The sequence below is a fragment of the Bubalus bubalis genome, chromosome 17 (assembly GCF_019923935.1).
Source record: "Bubalus bubalis isolate 160015118507 breed Murrah chromosome 17, NDDB_SH_1, whole genome shotgun sequence".
Taxonomy (NCBI): domain Eukaryota; kingdom Metazoa; phylum Chordata; class Mammalia; order Artiodactyla; family Bovidae; genus Bubalus; species Bubalus bubalis.
Window position 1 is genome coordinate 10,057,973 of NC_059173.1, and position 16,222 is coordinate 10,074,194.

The window sequence follows — 16,222 nt, forward strand, 5'->3', positions numbered from 1 at the left end:
TAATATTCCCCTGTATCCCCAGCGAGAGCGCTTTTTTATTTCCAAAATAATATTGTTCGACAAGAGATGGCCCAACCACAAGAAGCCCCCCGCGCGGATGGACCTTAAATGTAAAACTGTATGCAGGGAAACAGATTCAATCCACGAGCTCGCTGGCGGTCGGTCACCCTCAGTGAAAAGGCAGTTGTCATCCGTGGGGGAAGCGGGTGCGTGCTCACGTTCTCCAGCTTTGCGCAGTGGCAGTATCGTAGCCAATGAGGTTTATCCGAGGCGCGATTATTGCTAATTGAAAACTTTTCCCAATACCCCGCCATGACGACTTGAAATATAGTCGGCATTGGCAATTTTTGACAGTCTCTACGGAGACTGAATCTTGCTTGTATTAAAAAAAAAGCTTAAAGTTTCTTTTGGGTTTATAGTTTTTGGTTGTATTCTTTTAGTGCTGGTTTTACAGTATGTTACTTTTACTACCTACTGTAATTCCGAGGTTTAGAGTAAGACTCGTGTTTGTACAATCGGTTGATATTTATTTTATTTTCTGTTCTCTCAATTTTACTTTGCATCAGAATTTTTTTTTTTTAGTTTTCCATAACGTTGAATATACTTATCTTAAAGAGCCATTCTAATGTATCTTTTTCACTTTTTATTTATTTTTGGGTTACATTGGGTGTAGCTGGTAGAGGCCTTTCTCTAGTGGTGAGCAGGCTATTCTTTGTTTCTGCGCTAGAATATTTTCTCATAAGTCGGTTCTTCATATCAGGTGGTCAACCTATTGAAGCTTTAGCGTCAGTTCTCCTTTTGAATATTCAGGACTGATTTGTTTTTTTTAGGGTTGATTGGTTGGATCTCCTTGCTGTCCAAGGGACTCTCAAGAGTCTTTTCTAAAACCACAGTTCAAGCGCCTCAGCTTTCTTTATGGTCCTACTCTCATACCTATATTGACGTGAAAACATGCTTCACGGAGTTTGTTGGTTTCAGTTGCGGCGTTTTCTTATGTATTTCTAGTCAACGTGATTTAGGGGTACGTGTCTAACTCCAGTATTCTTGCTTGGAAAAACCCATGGACAGTGGAGTCTGTCGGGCTAAAAGCCCACAAGGGTCGCAAAGAGTTGGACATGACATCACGCATGCACCTTGTCACACCTGGAAGTCCAGCCTGGAGGTTTCCCACAGTACTACCCATGATTTTGGTTGTAATATTGTAGTTATCCCCTGGGAGCTCACAGTTGCCAAATGACCAATTCGGCTCCCATCACCCCTGAAGAGGCAGGGACTCTTACGAGGGTCACGGATGCACAGAACCAGACAGAGGTCTGAAAATTTTTCATCTATTTCCTTTTAAAAGGACCAGGAGGTGGTCCAGTGGTTAAGACTCCATACTCCCAGTTTGGGCTTCCTTGTAGCTCAGTCGGTAAAGAATCTGCCTGTAGTGCAGGAGACCCAGGTTCGATGCTTGCGTTGGGAAAATGCTCTGGCTAAGGAAATGGCAACCCACTCCAGTATCCTTGCCTGGACAATCTCATGGACAAAGGTGCCTGATGGGTTGCAGTCCATGGGGTCCAGAGTTGGGCACGACTGAATGACTAACACTTACTCCCAGTTCAGGGGGCCTGGGTTCAATCCCGGGTCAGGGAACTAGATCTCGCATGCCACAACAAAAATCACGTGCCATAACTAAGATCCGGTGCAGTCAAATAAATATATTTAAAGGGAAAAAAAAAAAAAGAAGAAGAGGAGGGGAATGGACCCAATAGACTTGTTCAGGTCCCACTATGGAGTCCCTGGCAGAGCTGCTCTTGGAACCAAGTCTCCTAACTCTTAATAGGGATGCTGGTTTCCACTGTAGTGGCTACCTCTAGTTTTGTCCTCTTAGGAAGCCAGGTGTGTCTATGAACAGAAGGCCTCAGGAATCCTACCCCTGGCATGGCAGATCCTTGACCTGCTTAGGCCGCCACTTATGAATCATTCCTCTGGCCTTTAGCAAAACAACAGACTGGTTCCAAATAGGAAAAGGAGTACGTCAAGGCTGTATATTGTCACCCTGTTTTTTTAACTTATATGCAGAGTACATCATGAGAAATGCTGGACTGGAAGAAACACAAGCTGGAATCAAGATTGCCGGGAGAAATATCAATAACCTCAGATATGCAGATGACACCACCCTTATGGCAGAAAGTGAAGAAGAACTAAAAAGCCTCTTGATGAAAGTGAAAGAGGAGAGTGAAAAAGTTGGCTTAAAGCTCAACATTCAGAAAATGAAGATCATGGCATCTGGTCCCACCACTTCATGGGAAATAGATGGGGAAACAGTGGAAACAGTGTCAGACTTTATTTTTCTGGGCTCCAAAATCACTGCAGATGATGACTGCAGCTATGAAATTAAAAGACGCTTACTCCTTGGAAGGAAAGTTATGACCAACCTAGATAGCATATTCAAAAGCAGAGACATTGCTTTGCCAACAAAGGTTCGTCTAGTCAAGGCTATGGTTTTTCCTGTGGTCATGTATGGATGTGAGAGTTGGACTGTGAAGAAGGCTGAGTGCTGAAGAATTGATGCTTTTGAACTGTGGTGTTGGAGAAGACTCTTGAGAGTCCCTTGGACTGCAAGGAGATCCAACCAGTCCATTCTGAAAGAGATTAGCCCTGGGATTTCTTTGGAAGGAATGATGCTAAAGCTGAAACTCCAGTACTTTGGCCACCTCATGCGAAGAGTTGACTCATTGGAAAAGACTCTGATGCTGGGAGGGATTGGGGGCAAGAGGAGAAGGGGACGACAGAGGATGAGATGGCTGGATGGCATCACTGACTCGATGGACGTGAGTCTGAGTGAACTCCGGGAGTTGGTGATGGACAGGGAGGCCTGGCGTGCTGTGATTCATGGGGTCGCAAAGAGTCGGACACGACTGAGCGACTGATCTGATCTGATCTAAGCGGGGAGGTGGTGGGCGAGCATCCACTGGTTCAAAGCAGCACCAGGTGTGTCGGAGGGGGGAGGAGGGAGGAGTGGGGGGGAGGGAACCCCCCAGTGTCATCAGACTCTTCTCTGCTTCAGAGAGCTCAGAGTCTTGAGACAGACCACAAATAAACATATGAACTAGATAATTACAGATTATTTCAATGTTATAAAGAAAATAAACAGGGGCATGTGATGGAGTCATCCAGGAGACCAGCCAAGATCCAACAGCAACAGCTATTGAGCACTGACTTGTGTGTCAGACTCCATGTGAAGCGCTTACTTCATATCCCAGACTCCACACAAAGTGCTTAATATGCTTTATTTCACTTAGTTCTCACAGAAATCATCTTGCTATTCCTTTTTTTACAAGCAGCACTATTAAAGGATAATTGATATTCAATAAACTGCACATATTTAAAGCATACAATTTGATGATTTTTAAAAACATGTACACCCATGAAACCATTTCTGCAAACCAGCTGGTGAACATATCCATGACTCCCCAGAGTTTCCTGGTGTTCCTTGGCAATCCATCCCTCTCCAGCATCTCTCCCCACTAGCTCCCTCCTGCTGCTGTCACTATAGATTAGTTTTCATTTTTTTAGAATTTTATATAAACAGAATCTACAGTATGTGATTTTTTTTGAGACTGACTGTTTTAATAAAAAATATGTTCTTATGGTCCATCCAGGTTGTTGCATGTATCACTGGTGCATTCTTTTCCCTTGCTGAATAGTTTTCCATTAATGGAAGTACCAGGGTTTGTTCAACCGTTCACCTGTGGAAGGACACTGGCTTGTTCCCAGTATTTTGCTAGCACAAATAAAGCTGCTAAGAGTATTCCTGTACAAGCTTTTGTGTGAGCAAAAGTTTGTTTTTGGCTGTGATGGGTCTTTGCTGCTGCACTAGGGGTTTTCCCTAGCTTTGGAAAGTGGAGGCTGCTCTTTGCTGTGTTGTGCAGCCTTCTCATTTCAATGGCTTATCTTGTGAAGTACAGGCTCCAGGGCACACAGGCTCAGGAGTTGTGGCTCTCAGGCTTAGTTGCTCTGCAGCCTGTGGAATCTTCCTGGACCAGGGATCAAACCCCAATCCCCTGCCTTGGCAGGCGAATTTTTATCCACTGGACCATCAGGGAAGTCTCTGAGTATAACTTTTTTTAATTCTCTGGGTTGTATAGTCAGTTACATGTTTAGTTTTTTTAGAAGCTGCCAAATTATCTCCCCGAGTGGCTTTCATTTCCATGTTATTTCCCATCTACAGTTCTTAAAAATCCCAGCAACCAAGGGGAAGGGATAGCAGTGACTCTGGGAAGGTCACAGCTGTATTTAAAATGGATAACCAACAAGGACCTATTGTATAGCAAAAAACAAAACAAAACACCAAAAAATGAAACTCAGCAAGTCCCTCTGCCTTTTTTCTTTCCTTCACAACAGTGATTTTTTTTTAAGAGTCCAAGACAGTTATCTAACTCTCACATTCTGACTTCACTGATTGTGTTCCCCTTATTTCCTGTAACCAAGACCACAGCTTGATTTGATTCAACAGGATTTCAGAGATGGCCTTGTGAACTTGGTATTACACCTGCCACTATAATCAATGCTGAATTTAAATGCCAGGGTAAGCAGTAACTGCTCTCTCTCTGTTGTAAATGTGCATTTTCCCCTGTGTAGTCAGTAATCTGTGGAATGAACGATCCTTGACATAGGAACTGTTTGGTACTAAAAAAGACCTTTTCTTTCCACAACCATGCCTTTAAACCACTTTCTGACCAGTCATCAAAATATGGCTAAGTACGATAAATTAACGTCGCTTCTCTGGAACCCAGGGAAGGTTTGGTAAGACCAAGGAATACCCTGTGGTCCCAGAAAAGGGAAGAAGAGTCCCTAATTGACCCAAATGTATCAAAATTGATGGAAAAAGGGGGTCAGTGATGGCTGCCAAAGGGGCATCCCAAATGTGGGAACCACAAGAGGAGCTGACATGTGCTACCCAAAGACTGAAATTTCAAGGAGTTAAAAATATCCGTGACAGTGTGGTCTGAAAATGCACTCCAACCATTTCTTTTCACCTTAGTTGGGTGCCAAGATGGCTAACCTGGGTGTCAAAACAGGTCTGGAAAAGACAAAATAAGAATGCTCCCTCCATGGCAAATTTTGTGTTGATTGGAAAGTCAGATGATGCTCTAGCAAACATGTGATATTGTGTGTGTGTGTGTGTGTGTGTGTGTGTGATTTCCTTGGAATTCATAATAACAAGTAAGTAATGACTCATTTGTAAGCAGTTACAAGAAAGAAAAGCATGGAAAGAGCACCAAAAATATGAACAAAACAATGCTGAAAAGCAAAACAATGGTTTCTTAAAAATATTTTATTTTCGGTTGTGCTTGATCTTCATTGCTACACTCGAACTTTTTCTACTTTCGGAGAGTGGGGACTACCCTCTAGGCGTGTGTGCAGACTTCTTATTGCGATGGGTTCTCTTGCTGTGGAGCACAGGCTCTAGGGCGTGAGGGCTTCAGTAGTTGCTGCACATGGGCTCAGTAGCTGCAGCTTTCTGGCTCCAAAGCACAGGCTCAGTAGTTGCGGCCCGTGGGCTCAGTTGCCCTGAGGCATGTGGGATCTTCCCGGAGCAGGGATTGAACCAGTATCTCCTGAATTAACCACTGGACCACTAGGAAAACCCCAGTGTGTTTTATTTAAAGGTAAAATTCATGGAACATACATGTAATATTTTGCTCTCAGCTCTACTGGAATTTTTCTTTGGGTAGTTTGAGTTACAATGACTTTTTTTTTTAATTGAAGTAAAATTCACAGAACATAAAATGAACAAATTTTCAAGTGGATCCATTTGATTTTCACATAAGTTTCTGTTTCACTATCTAATTTTTATCTGGTAATAAGATTACTGCACGTTGGTATATCAAATCCAGATATTATATATATGTGTGTGTGTGTGTGTGTGTATATATATACACATACAGCAGGGACAGGCAATAATCACCATAATTCCACCTCCAGGACTAGAGGAAACAGCCACAGATAGGTGATGTTATTCCTCCAAATTGTTCTATTTATGTGTCAACCTAATTATTAACAAACATTGGATTATACTCTACATTCAGTTTTGTGCATGTGTGCGTGCTCAGTAGCTTCAGTCATGTCCAGCTCTTTGTAACTCATGGACTGTAGCCCGCCAGACTCCTCTGTCCATGGGATTCTCCAGGCAAGAATACTGGAGTGGGTTGCTGTGCCCTCCTCCAGGGGATCTTCCTGACCCAGTGATCGAACTTGCATCTCCTGCGTTGGAGACAGTTTGAGCCACTGGGGAACCCCACATCCAGTTCTACTATTTCCTTTTTCTTTCTGCTAAACTGAGATGGTGGACCTATTTTCCATGTCAGCACATAGCTCTCCTCTTCCCATATAGATACATCCCACTTCAGCTCAGCAGTCCCCTATGGATGGACATTTGGGTGGTTGCCAGTTTTTTCCAATGATGAGCAATGCTGTGATGAACATCCTTGAATGTGCATCTTTGCCAACTCATGGGGTATTTTGGGGGGAATTCTGCCTCCCAATAAGCTATCTCTAGGGGAAATTCTGTAGGTGAGATTGCTTGCACAAAAGCCATTCATATTTTGCATTTTATTTATTTTTCTTAGAACTTTATTTAGTAGTTTTTTTTGTTTTGTTTTGTTTTTTTTTGTTGTTGTTTTGTTTTGTTTTGTTTTGTTTTTTTCCTGTGCTGGGTCTGCTGCTGCACCTGAGCTTCTCCTTGTGTTGTGCAGAATATGGGATCTTAGTTCCCTAACAAGGGATGGAATCCTCCTCCCCCGCATTGGAAGGCAGATTCCTAACCACTGGACCACCAGGGCAATTCCCACATTTTGCATTTTAATTTTCCTTTGGCTGCACTGCAGGGCGCCCTCAGCCGTGAAAGCGTGGCATCCTAACCACTGGACCACCAGGGAATTCTCCATATTTTGCATTTTAAGAGGTGCCCCCAAGTTGGGTTCCCCCAACACTATACCAATGAATCCTCCCACAAAGCCACATAGGAGAGCGTCTGGAGAATGTTCAATGTGTGTGTTTGGACATGTTCTGCAGCTTTCACAGGACTCTTCTGGGTTAGGGAGGGGAAGAGGAGGAGGGTGACTTCGTATCCAGTTCCAACACTTGTTTGTTCTCCTTTCCAGGCAGAAAGCAGGGAGAAGGGGCTGGGTTGGGTGAGGTAATCCTGACCCTCTCCCCTTCCACCATGTATGGAAATATGCTTGGAAACATCGGTTCCAGATGGAGCCAACCCCCACCCCACCCCCTCCACCCCTGTCGCCTGAGCCAGCCTGGACCTACTGGCTTCAGGGGACGGAAGGCTGGACTCAGAGGAATATTTCAGCAGCAAGAGGGTCCATAAGCCCCGAAACAATCTTGCCAGTGTTTGAGTCACTGCAGGCTGGCTGCAGGAATCACTGGCTTCTTTTGGTTAAAAATATCTCATGCCCGAGGGGCCCTCAGTGTCTGTCTCAGAAGGGAGCTGGCTCCCATTTCTTCTTCACTGGGGAAATGAGCTGAGACCAACTGATTTTTTTTTTTTTTCCATGAAGCTTTGATGAAAACAGACTTTCTGGGTTCAAATCCTTGCTCCAGGGCTTCCCTGGTGGCTCAGTGGTAAAGAATCTGCCTGCCAATGTAGGAGACAGGGGTTGATCTGGGTTTGATCCCTGGTCTGGGAAGATCCCACATGCCGCAGAGCAACTAAGCCCAAGCACCACAACTACTGAGTCTGTGCGCTAGAGCCTGGGAGCCACAACTACTGAGCCCATGTGTCACTGAAGCCTGCTCCCTAGAGCCTGTGCTCCGCAACAAAAGAAGCTACCTCAATGAGTACGTTCCAACTAGAGAGAAGCCCCAGCTCATCACAAGTAGAAAAAAGCCTGCACAACAACAAAGACTCAGCACAGCTAAAAATAAATAAATAAAATTATATATATATATATATATATATATATATATATATAACCCTTGCTCCAGCGTTCACTAGCTGCGTGACCTCAGGCTGCTTGCTTAACTTCTCTGTGCCTCAGTTTTCCTGGCTGAAAAAGGCATGTTGGAGTCATCACATCTATCTCAGAAGCCGATGGGTCTCCACCCTGGCTGAGCATTTAAAATTTCATCTGGGAACTTTTAACAAATCCTGATACCCAGGCTGCATTCTGGGTCAACTCAATCAGAATTTCTGAGTGTTAGTTCTGGGGCAGAAAAAAAAAAATTTTTTTTTTTAAAGCTTTCCAGATCATTCTGATGTACCAGTGCTGTAGAGATTTTGTGGGTGTTAAATGAGATCATATAGGGAAAAGGCTCCCTGTAGTGCCTGACATAGAGTTATATACTTTGGTGGGTGTTGTAGGATCAATTATCCAAGCCTGGGTGGTAGTCAGGGAAGGTTTCCTGGAGGAGGGGGTGGTTGAGCTGTGAAATGAGGGAAGAGAGAAGTTAACCAGGAGAAAGAGGACAGGATGCATATAAGCAGGGGTCTGGAGCCAGGAGAATGTGGCCTCTTGGGGGAACTGAAAGTCATTCCCTGTGACTGGAGCTGAGAAAGGAGAGTTGAGGAGAAGATATCTTGCACTGGGTCCCCTAATGAGGTCAGAGGTCCTGGGGAGTCATTGGGCTTTATTTTGGTGTCAGCAAGGTTTTAAGCAGGACAGTGAGTGGGGGGTGCATGTGTGTTGTTTCAGTTGTGTCTGACTCTTTGCCACGCTATGGACCCTATAGCCTGCCAGGCTCCCCTGTCCATGGGATTCTCCAGGCAAGAATACTGAAATGGGTTGCAATTTCCTGCTCCAGGGGAGTGGGGGGTGGCCTCCGCCCAAATTCAGGAATAGCAGAGCCTTCTCAAGGCACTGTGTCCAAGCCTTCTGGGGAAGTTTAAACTTGCTGAGGGGTGTGACACAATCCCCAAGCCCCGCTTCAGGAGCTATGACCTAGACTCTGAAGTCAGATGGTCCTGAGTTTGAATCCCAGCTTTGCCACATCGTACCTGTGTGACGTAGGGCAGGTGGCTTCATTTATGAGCCTCAGTTTCCTGGCCTGGAAAACAGGCATAGAACGCCCCCACTGGATCTTTGCAAGGATTAAATGAGATAATAGTGTAAATAACTTAACAGGTGTTTCCCACATGCTAAACAATAAATGTTCTCAATATGTGTGAAAAAGAATGGTCTATAAGAATCTACAACTGGTCATTAATTTGGGGGGAATTATGGAAATCTGCCTGCAATGGAGGACACCCGGGTTTGATTCCCGGGTTGGGAAGATCCCCTGGAGAAGGAAATGGCAATGCACTCCAGTACTCTTGCCTGGAGAATCCCATGGACAGAGGAGCCTGGCGGGCTACAGTCTATGGGGTCACAGGAGTCGGACACAACTAAGCAACTAAACTATCACCACAGGGATCTTTTTGGGCTTCCCAGGTGATGCAGCAGTAAAGAACCTGTCTGCCAATGCAGGAGACACAGGAGAGGCAGGTTTGATCCCTGGGCCGGGAAGATCCCATGAAGAAGACATGGCAACCCACTCCAGTATTCTTGCCTGGAAAATTCCATGGACAGAGGAGCCTGGCGGGCTATAGTCCATGGGATCGCAAAGAGTTGGGACATGACTGAGTGACTAACATACACACACATCCCCTCTTTATTCCCAACATCAATTAAATGAAAGTGAAGTCGCTCAGTTGTGTCCGACTCTTTTTGACCCCATGGACTATACCCTACCAGGCTTCTCTGTCCATGGGATTCTCCAGGCAAGAATACCGGAGCGGGTTACCATTTCCTTCTCCAGGGGATCTTCCCAACCCAGGGATCGAACCCAGGTCTCCCGCATTGGAGGCAGACGCTTTAACCTCTGAGCCACCAGGGAAGCCAAGTGCAGTGGTAAATTTAATTCATTCAATTAATAGGTGTTATTAAAACATTAATAGATGTTATTCAGACAACATATTTTTATTGAGCACTTACCGTACCCTGTGCCCCGTGCCAGGCACTGGGTAGAGCAGTGAACGAGACAAACCTGGCCTTTGCCTTCCTGAAGCCTAGAATCTAGGAGAAGACAGACAGATGCAAGCAAGTGGGTAAGTATTTCATTACAGTTCCTCGGTATCTATGATTGGTTCCAGGAGCCCCAATATACCAAAATCCTTAGATGCTTAAGTGCCATAGTCAGCCCTGTGTCTCTGGTTCTGCATTCACAAATTCAGTTAATCTCAGGTCTTGTAGTACTATCTACATTTGTTGAAAAAAAAATCCTTTGTAATTTTTTGTTATTACAAAAAATCCTTTGTAATAACTTTGTAATTCCCTGGCAGTCCAGTGGTTAGGATTCTTTGGGGCGTTCACTGCCCAGATCACAGGTTTAATTGGGGAAGTAAGATTCTGCAACCCAAGCAGCCAAAAAAAAAAAACAAACACCAAACCCACCTGCTTATTAGTGGACCTGTGCAGTTCAAACCAGTGTTTTCCAAGAGTCAACTGTACAATTATGAGGAGTGCTAAAAACAGGTCATAATCACAGGAACCCTGACATAGTCTACCAGGCCAAGGAATGGTTTTCTGAGAAAATGGCTTTTAGGTTGAAATCTCCCCACTCCCCCCAAATAATAATGCCAGCTAACATTTAAATCTGTGCCATCCAGGGTGGTAGCCGCTAGCCAACATGAGGCTCTTGAGTCCTAGGACTGAGGCTAGTGGAAATGAAATGTGGTATAAGTGTAATGTGCAAATGTGATTTCAGAGACTTCCTATTAAAAAAGAAGTGAGCTATCTAACTGATATTTTTATATTGATTACAAGCTGAAATGGTAACATTTAGGATAGACTGGATTAGATAAAATATACTAAGATTCATTTTAACTGTTTCTTTTGATCTTTTTCAATGTGGCTACTAGAAAATTTTTAATTATATACGTTGCATTTTGTTTCTAGGGGATAAGCCCTGAGTTCCCTGGAGCAGGAAATGGCAACCCAGTCCAGTATTCTTACCTGGAAAATCCTATGGACATAGGAGCCTGGTGGGCTACAGTCTATGGGATTGCGAAGAGTTGGACACCACTGAGCACCTGAGCACGGCATACGGATCCCTGAGTTAGACAGTGCTTGTTGATGACCAGGGATATACCAAGGTGTAAATGTGTAGTATCTTGTTTAATCCTATGATGACTCTGACAGGTAGCTATTATTTATCTACTTTCTGCAGAGGAGGAAACAGATGCAAAGAGTAAAATGGACCGAGATTCACCACCATCAAGGAAGATAACTGGAATTGGGTCTTTCTCAGTCCACTGAGCTGTGTACTTAACCTCTACCCTACACTGCTGAGCAGAGGCACCCGTGGGCTGGGACAGGAAGAGGCATCCAGAGCCGTGAACGTGGAAAGAACAACTACAGGAAGAGACAGACATTCCACGGACTAGAGGGCCCTCGGCAACATTGGCCATGGAGTGGTCCCACGGTCCTGTCAATGTCAGTTCTTTTTTTAGAGACTGTTTATTTTCCATCAACCTATTTCCATTTAAAAAGTTTGTGGAGAACTTCCCACCTCCCAACCCGGTGCTCCAGTGGCTAAGACTCTGTGCTCCCAATGCAGGGGGCCCGGGTTTGATCCCTGGTTGGGGAACTAGGTCCTACATGCTGCAACTAAGCATTCACATGCCATAACTAAAGATTCTGCGTGCTGCAACTAAGACCCAGTGCAGCCAAAAAAAAAAAAAAAGTTTGTAGAAGAACAGCTTACGATTGTTGTGGTTGTTCCTCAACAACCACAGTGGTTGTTCCTACTCATTCAGTGGCCTGAGTGGTGGGAGCTACAGGCCAGTCTTCAGTGGGGAACCGTGGAATAAGCCCAGAGAGCTCCTGCACACCTCCGGACCAGTCCACCACCTCAGGTTGAGCATCGGTGAACTCAGGAGCTGGAGCGGTCCATTCACCCTGAAATGCCTCCTTGGTCACAACCTTCTCAGCAGCCGCCCGCTCTTCCTTTTCAATCCTTTTCAGCATCTCCATAGAAGGAAAGATAAGGCATGACCTTCCAGGGTGTTCACAGGAGATGGTGTCATGCATGGGCAGAACTTCTCGGGCGAGCACCCACCACGTCAGACCCACTGAGTGAGCTCCCTTGTCACATGGGATGGCTGGGCCCACAGAGCACAGAGGAGAGTCTGTGTCACAAAGATCAATGGAAGGCAGGTGAAGAGACTTCTGTGAGAGGCTGGTGGTCAGCCCTGCGATTAGTAACCACCAGAAGCCTTGGCTCCTGGAAGGCTGCCTAGATCTGGTTAGTGAAGGTTCCAAGAGTGAGGCAGCCAGCAATAGGAACGGCTCCAGTGGCAGCAGCAAACTTCAGCACAGCCCACAGGCCAGTATTCCCGGAGGAAATGACGCTGCTGTCCACTGGGTTTTCAGTGACAGCAATGGCATTAGCTGCCAACAGAAGCTTCTGCGAGGTTCTCTTCAGATTTATGATGTAGATGTCATGACTTTTCCTTTTGTAGACATGCTGTTTCATTTGAAAGTTAAAGTTGGTGCCACCTAAGTGGGTTTCCCTTCCTTGGTGGCTCAGTGGTAAAGAAATCTGCCTGCAATGCAGGAGAAGCGAGATGTGGGTAAGATCCCTGGGTCAGGAAGATCCCCTGGAGGAGGAAATGCAACCCACTCCAGTATTCTTGCTAGAAAATTCCATGGACAGAGGAGCCTGGCGAGCTCCATGCGGTCACAAACAGTTGGGCATGACTGAGTGACTGATCACACACACACAAGTGAGTTTCTGATGAAAGGAATTTGAGGACACCCTCCTCCCTATTTGCAGGACATCAAGGGCTCTGGATATGGTGAAAGTTTCCCTTTACGTTACAATGGGAATCCAGAACAATGCCATATGGACCCCAGTCTGGGTAGCGAGGAGAGGCAACATCAGTTCATCTTGAGGAAAGATGAGAAAACCTGGCTTGAATTAAACAAGTCTGATGGCTCGGGGATAGGAGTCCCGAGGGGAGGAAATTCCAGGTAAGGGACTGCGTGTCCAAGGTCACAGCACTTAACCGCGAAGCCTCAGTTCTCTTTAGAACATTCAAATTGATGTGCTTAGTCACTCAGTCATGTCTGACTCTGCAACCCCATGTACTGTAGCCCGCTGGGCTCCTCTGTCCATGGGAGTCTCCAGGCAAGAATACTGAAGTGAGTAGTCATTTGCTTCTCCAGGGGATCTTCCTGACCCATAGATCAAACCCACCTCTCACATTGCAGACAGATTTTTTTTCCCCTACTGAGCCACCAGGGAAGCCCCTCCTTAGAACTTCACCCACCAAAGGCATAATTGCCAGCTTAATTGATGTTTTCCTTTCCAGGAAATATTGCTTTGAAAAGAAAGGTTTGAGGGACTTCCCCAGTGGTTCAATGGTCAAGAATCCACCTTGCAATGCAAGGAACTCTGGTTTGATCCCTGGTTGGGGAACTAGGATCCCACGTGCCAGGGAACAATTAAGCCTGTACACAACGAAAGATCCCACGTGACACAACTAAGACCCAACAGAGCCAAATAAATAAATAAATACGAAAAAAATAGTTGATCCACCTTAAAAAAAAAACAAAACGGTTTGAGACCTTTGACACAGGGACACGTGTATGCTGTGGGATTGGTCTAAGGACAATAGTTTCACCTGGTAGAGTAGCAGGTGTCCTGCAGAGGCCTTAGCTAGGCCTTCTCAGGTTCAGATCTCAGTCTTCCCACTTATTAGCTCCGTGACCTTGGGTAACTCAATCTCTCTGGTCTTAACTTTTCCAACTGAAAAACGGGATACTAGTGGTCATTTCCTAGGCTTGTGGTCAGAATTAAATGCAAGAAAGCACAGAAAGCACCCAGCTCACAGCCCGTTCATTCTATTGATAGTGCTGCTGCTGCTGTTGAGTCACTTCAGTCGTGTCAGACTCTGTGCAACCCCATAGACAGCAGCCCACCAGGCTTCCCCGTCCCTGGGATTCTCCAGGCAAGAACACTGGAGTGGGTTGCCATTTCCTTCTCCAATGGAGGAAAGTGAAAAGTGAAAGTGAAGTCGCTCAGTCGTGTCCGACCCTCAGCGACCCCATGGACTGCAGCCTTCCAGGCTCCTCCATCCATGGGATTTTCCAGGCAAGAGTACTGGAGTGGGGTGCCATTGCCTTCTCCGATTGATAGTGCTGGCACTCAATAAACGGCAGATGGAAAAACAAAAAACGGCAGGTGGTGCTATCACATGATTTCTGAGTCTGTGAGAGCGAAGCCCCTCTGGGGTCTGGGGTGGCAGTGGGGTGTTTCAGGAAACCATGCCCAGCACTGGGTGTAACCTCCTTGTAGTTTTTCCCTTAGGGTCTAAGGTGGGGTCCTTTTTGCTTTGCCCAGAACTTTGGAAAAGTCTCCTTCTAGGGAGTATGGATATGTGTAAAATTAAAGAATATATAACCTTGAAAATGGGCTTCCCTGGGTAGTTCAGCAGTAAACAATCCAGTGCAGAAGACCCCAGAGAGTGGGTTTGATCCCTGGGTTGGGAAGCAAAGATTCCCCTGGAGAAGGAAATGGCCCCACTCCAGTATTCTTGCCTGGAGAATTCTATGGGCAGAGGAGCCTGGCAAGCTACAGTCCATGGGGTCACAAAGAGTCAGATACGCCTTAGTGACTAAACAATAACAAACCTTGAAAATATTGAATCTGGCCTCAAAGGCTGGGCTGAGAGATTGCACTGCCACGGATCCAGAGGGCGACCCCAGGAAAGGTGCTTCAAACGTCCCCAGCCTTCAGTTCAGTTGCTCAGTCATGTCCAACTCTGTGACCGCATGAATCGCAGTGCCAGGCCTCCCTGTCCATCACCAACTCCTGGAGTCTACCCAAACCCATGTCCATCGAATCGGTGATGCCATCCAGCCATCTCATCCTCTGTCGTCCCCTTTTCCTCCTGCCCCCAATCCTTTCCAGCATTAGGGTCTTTTCCAATGACTCAACTCTTCGCATGAGGTGGCCAAAGTACTGGAGTTTCAGCTTTAGCATCATTCCTTCCAAAGAAATCCCAGGGCTGATCTCCTTCAGAATGGACTGGTTGGATCTCCTTGCCGTCCAAGGGACTCCCAAGAGTCTTCTTCAACACCACAGTTCAAAAGCATCAATTCTTCGGCGCTCAGCCTTCTTCACAGTCTAACTCTCACATCCATACATGACCACTGGAAAAACCATAGCCTTGACTAGACGGACCTTTGTTGGCAAAGTAATGTCTCTGCTTTTAATATGCTATCTAGGTTGCTCATTACCTGGTACTAATTTAGGCTCTTCTTTGGTGGGGTGGCAATTTACTGAAAGATGGACGTAGACGGACGGGCGGACAAATCTGACTCTCCAGTGGACAGCGGTGTGATGAGTGACCGATGGACGGAGAGACACAGGTGAGATTGTGAGGCGTCAAGACAGGCGGATGGATATGTTAGCCAGACAGTCAGGCAGGCGACCGTGAGACAGAAAGACTGACAGAGGACAGGAAACCCGGGAGCCTCCCACCTGCAGGCTTGGCCGCGAGGCGGCGCCGCCGCCCAGCCCGGGCGGTGCTAGCCGCCCCGGCTGGGCGCGCTCTCGCGGGTGGGCGGAGGGGGCGTGGCCATCGTGCGCACGGGGTGGGGCCGGCAGCCTCGCGGGGGCCCCCACGGGCGGAGCGCGCGGCGGGGGCGGCCGGGGGCGGGGCGCGCGTGCTCGCGGGGGCGGGCCGTGCGGCGGGCGCGCGCGGCGGCGGCGGCGCGTTCCGTTCCGGGCCGAGGCTCGCGGCGGAAAAGTTGCGCGGCGGCGAGGACCGGCCCCGGGACGGGCAGCGAGCGCGACACCGAGCCGGCTCCCGGCGCCCGCGGCGCCCCCACTATGGACGACCTCGGTGAGTGACTGGAGGGGCTGAGGGAGAAGGCAGCTAGGGGCGCGCGGCCCCGGGCCCCGGGCCAGGGCGGGCGCGAGCGAGCGCGCGAGCGGCGGGCTGAATCCCACCCGCTGCGGCCCGGGTCCCGGCTCTGGTTCTGGCCAGCCCCGGCTCGGCGGGACAGGATCCCGGGCTGGGCCTGACTCCCAGGCCAGGCCAGCCGCCGTGCTCACAGCCGCCACCCCTTCGCCTCGAGGACAGCCCCACCTCCGGACCCCCCGACCTCGGGGATCCACCCCCATCTCCCAGCTCAGCCTCAGGGACCTGCTTGCTCGTCAGGGACCCGCCCGGTCC

The 16,222-nt window shown here is 47.3% G+C and overlaps 1 protein-coding gene, 1 non-coding gene and 1 pseudogene across 2 annotated transcripts in view; 2 read left to right on the forward strand and 1 right to left on the reverse strand.

The window, feature by feature from the left end:
• Nucleotides 1-225: 225 nt before the first annotated feature.
• Nucleotides 226-366, forward strand: LOC112580028. Its single transcript, XR_003104388.1, has one exon. It is a non-coding gene; the product is annotated as a U4 spliceosomal RNA (small nuclear RNA).
• An 11,372-nt stretch (nucleotides 367-11,738) lies between these two features.
• LOC102394341 lies at nucleotides 11,739-15,626 on the reverse strand (annotated as a pseudogene).
• A 97-nt stretch (nucleotides 15,627-15,723) lies between these two features.
• PXN (paxillin) overlaps nucleotides 15,724-16,222 on the forward strand; it is a 43,583-nt gene continuing 43,084 nt past the window's right edge. Inside the window, exon 1 of the mRNA XM_044930067.2 lies at nucleotides 15,724-15,889. Within this exon, the coding sequence (XP_044786002.1) occupies nucleotides 15,877-15,889 (13 nt within the window). The 5' untranslated portion in view covers nucleotides 15,724-15,876. The remainder of the gene's footprint in view (nucleotides 15,890-16,222) is intronic.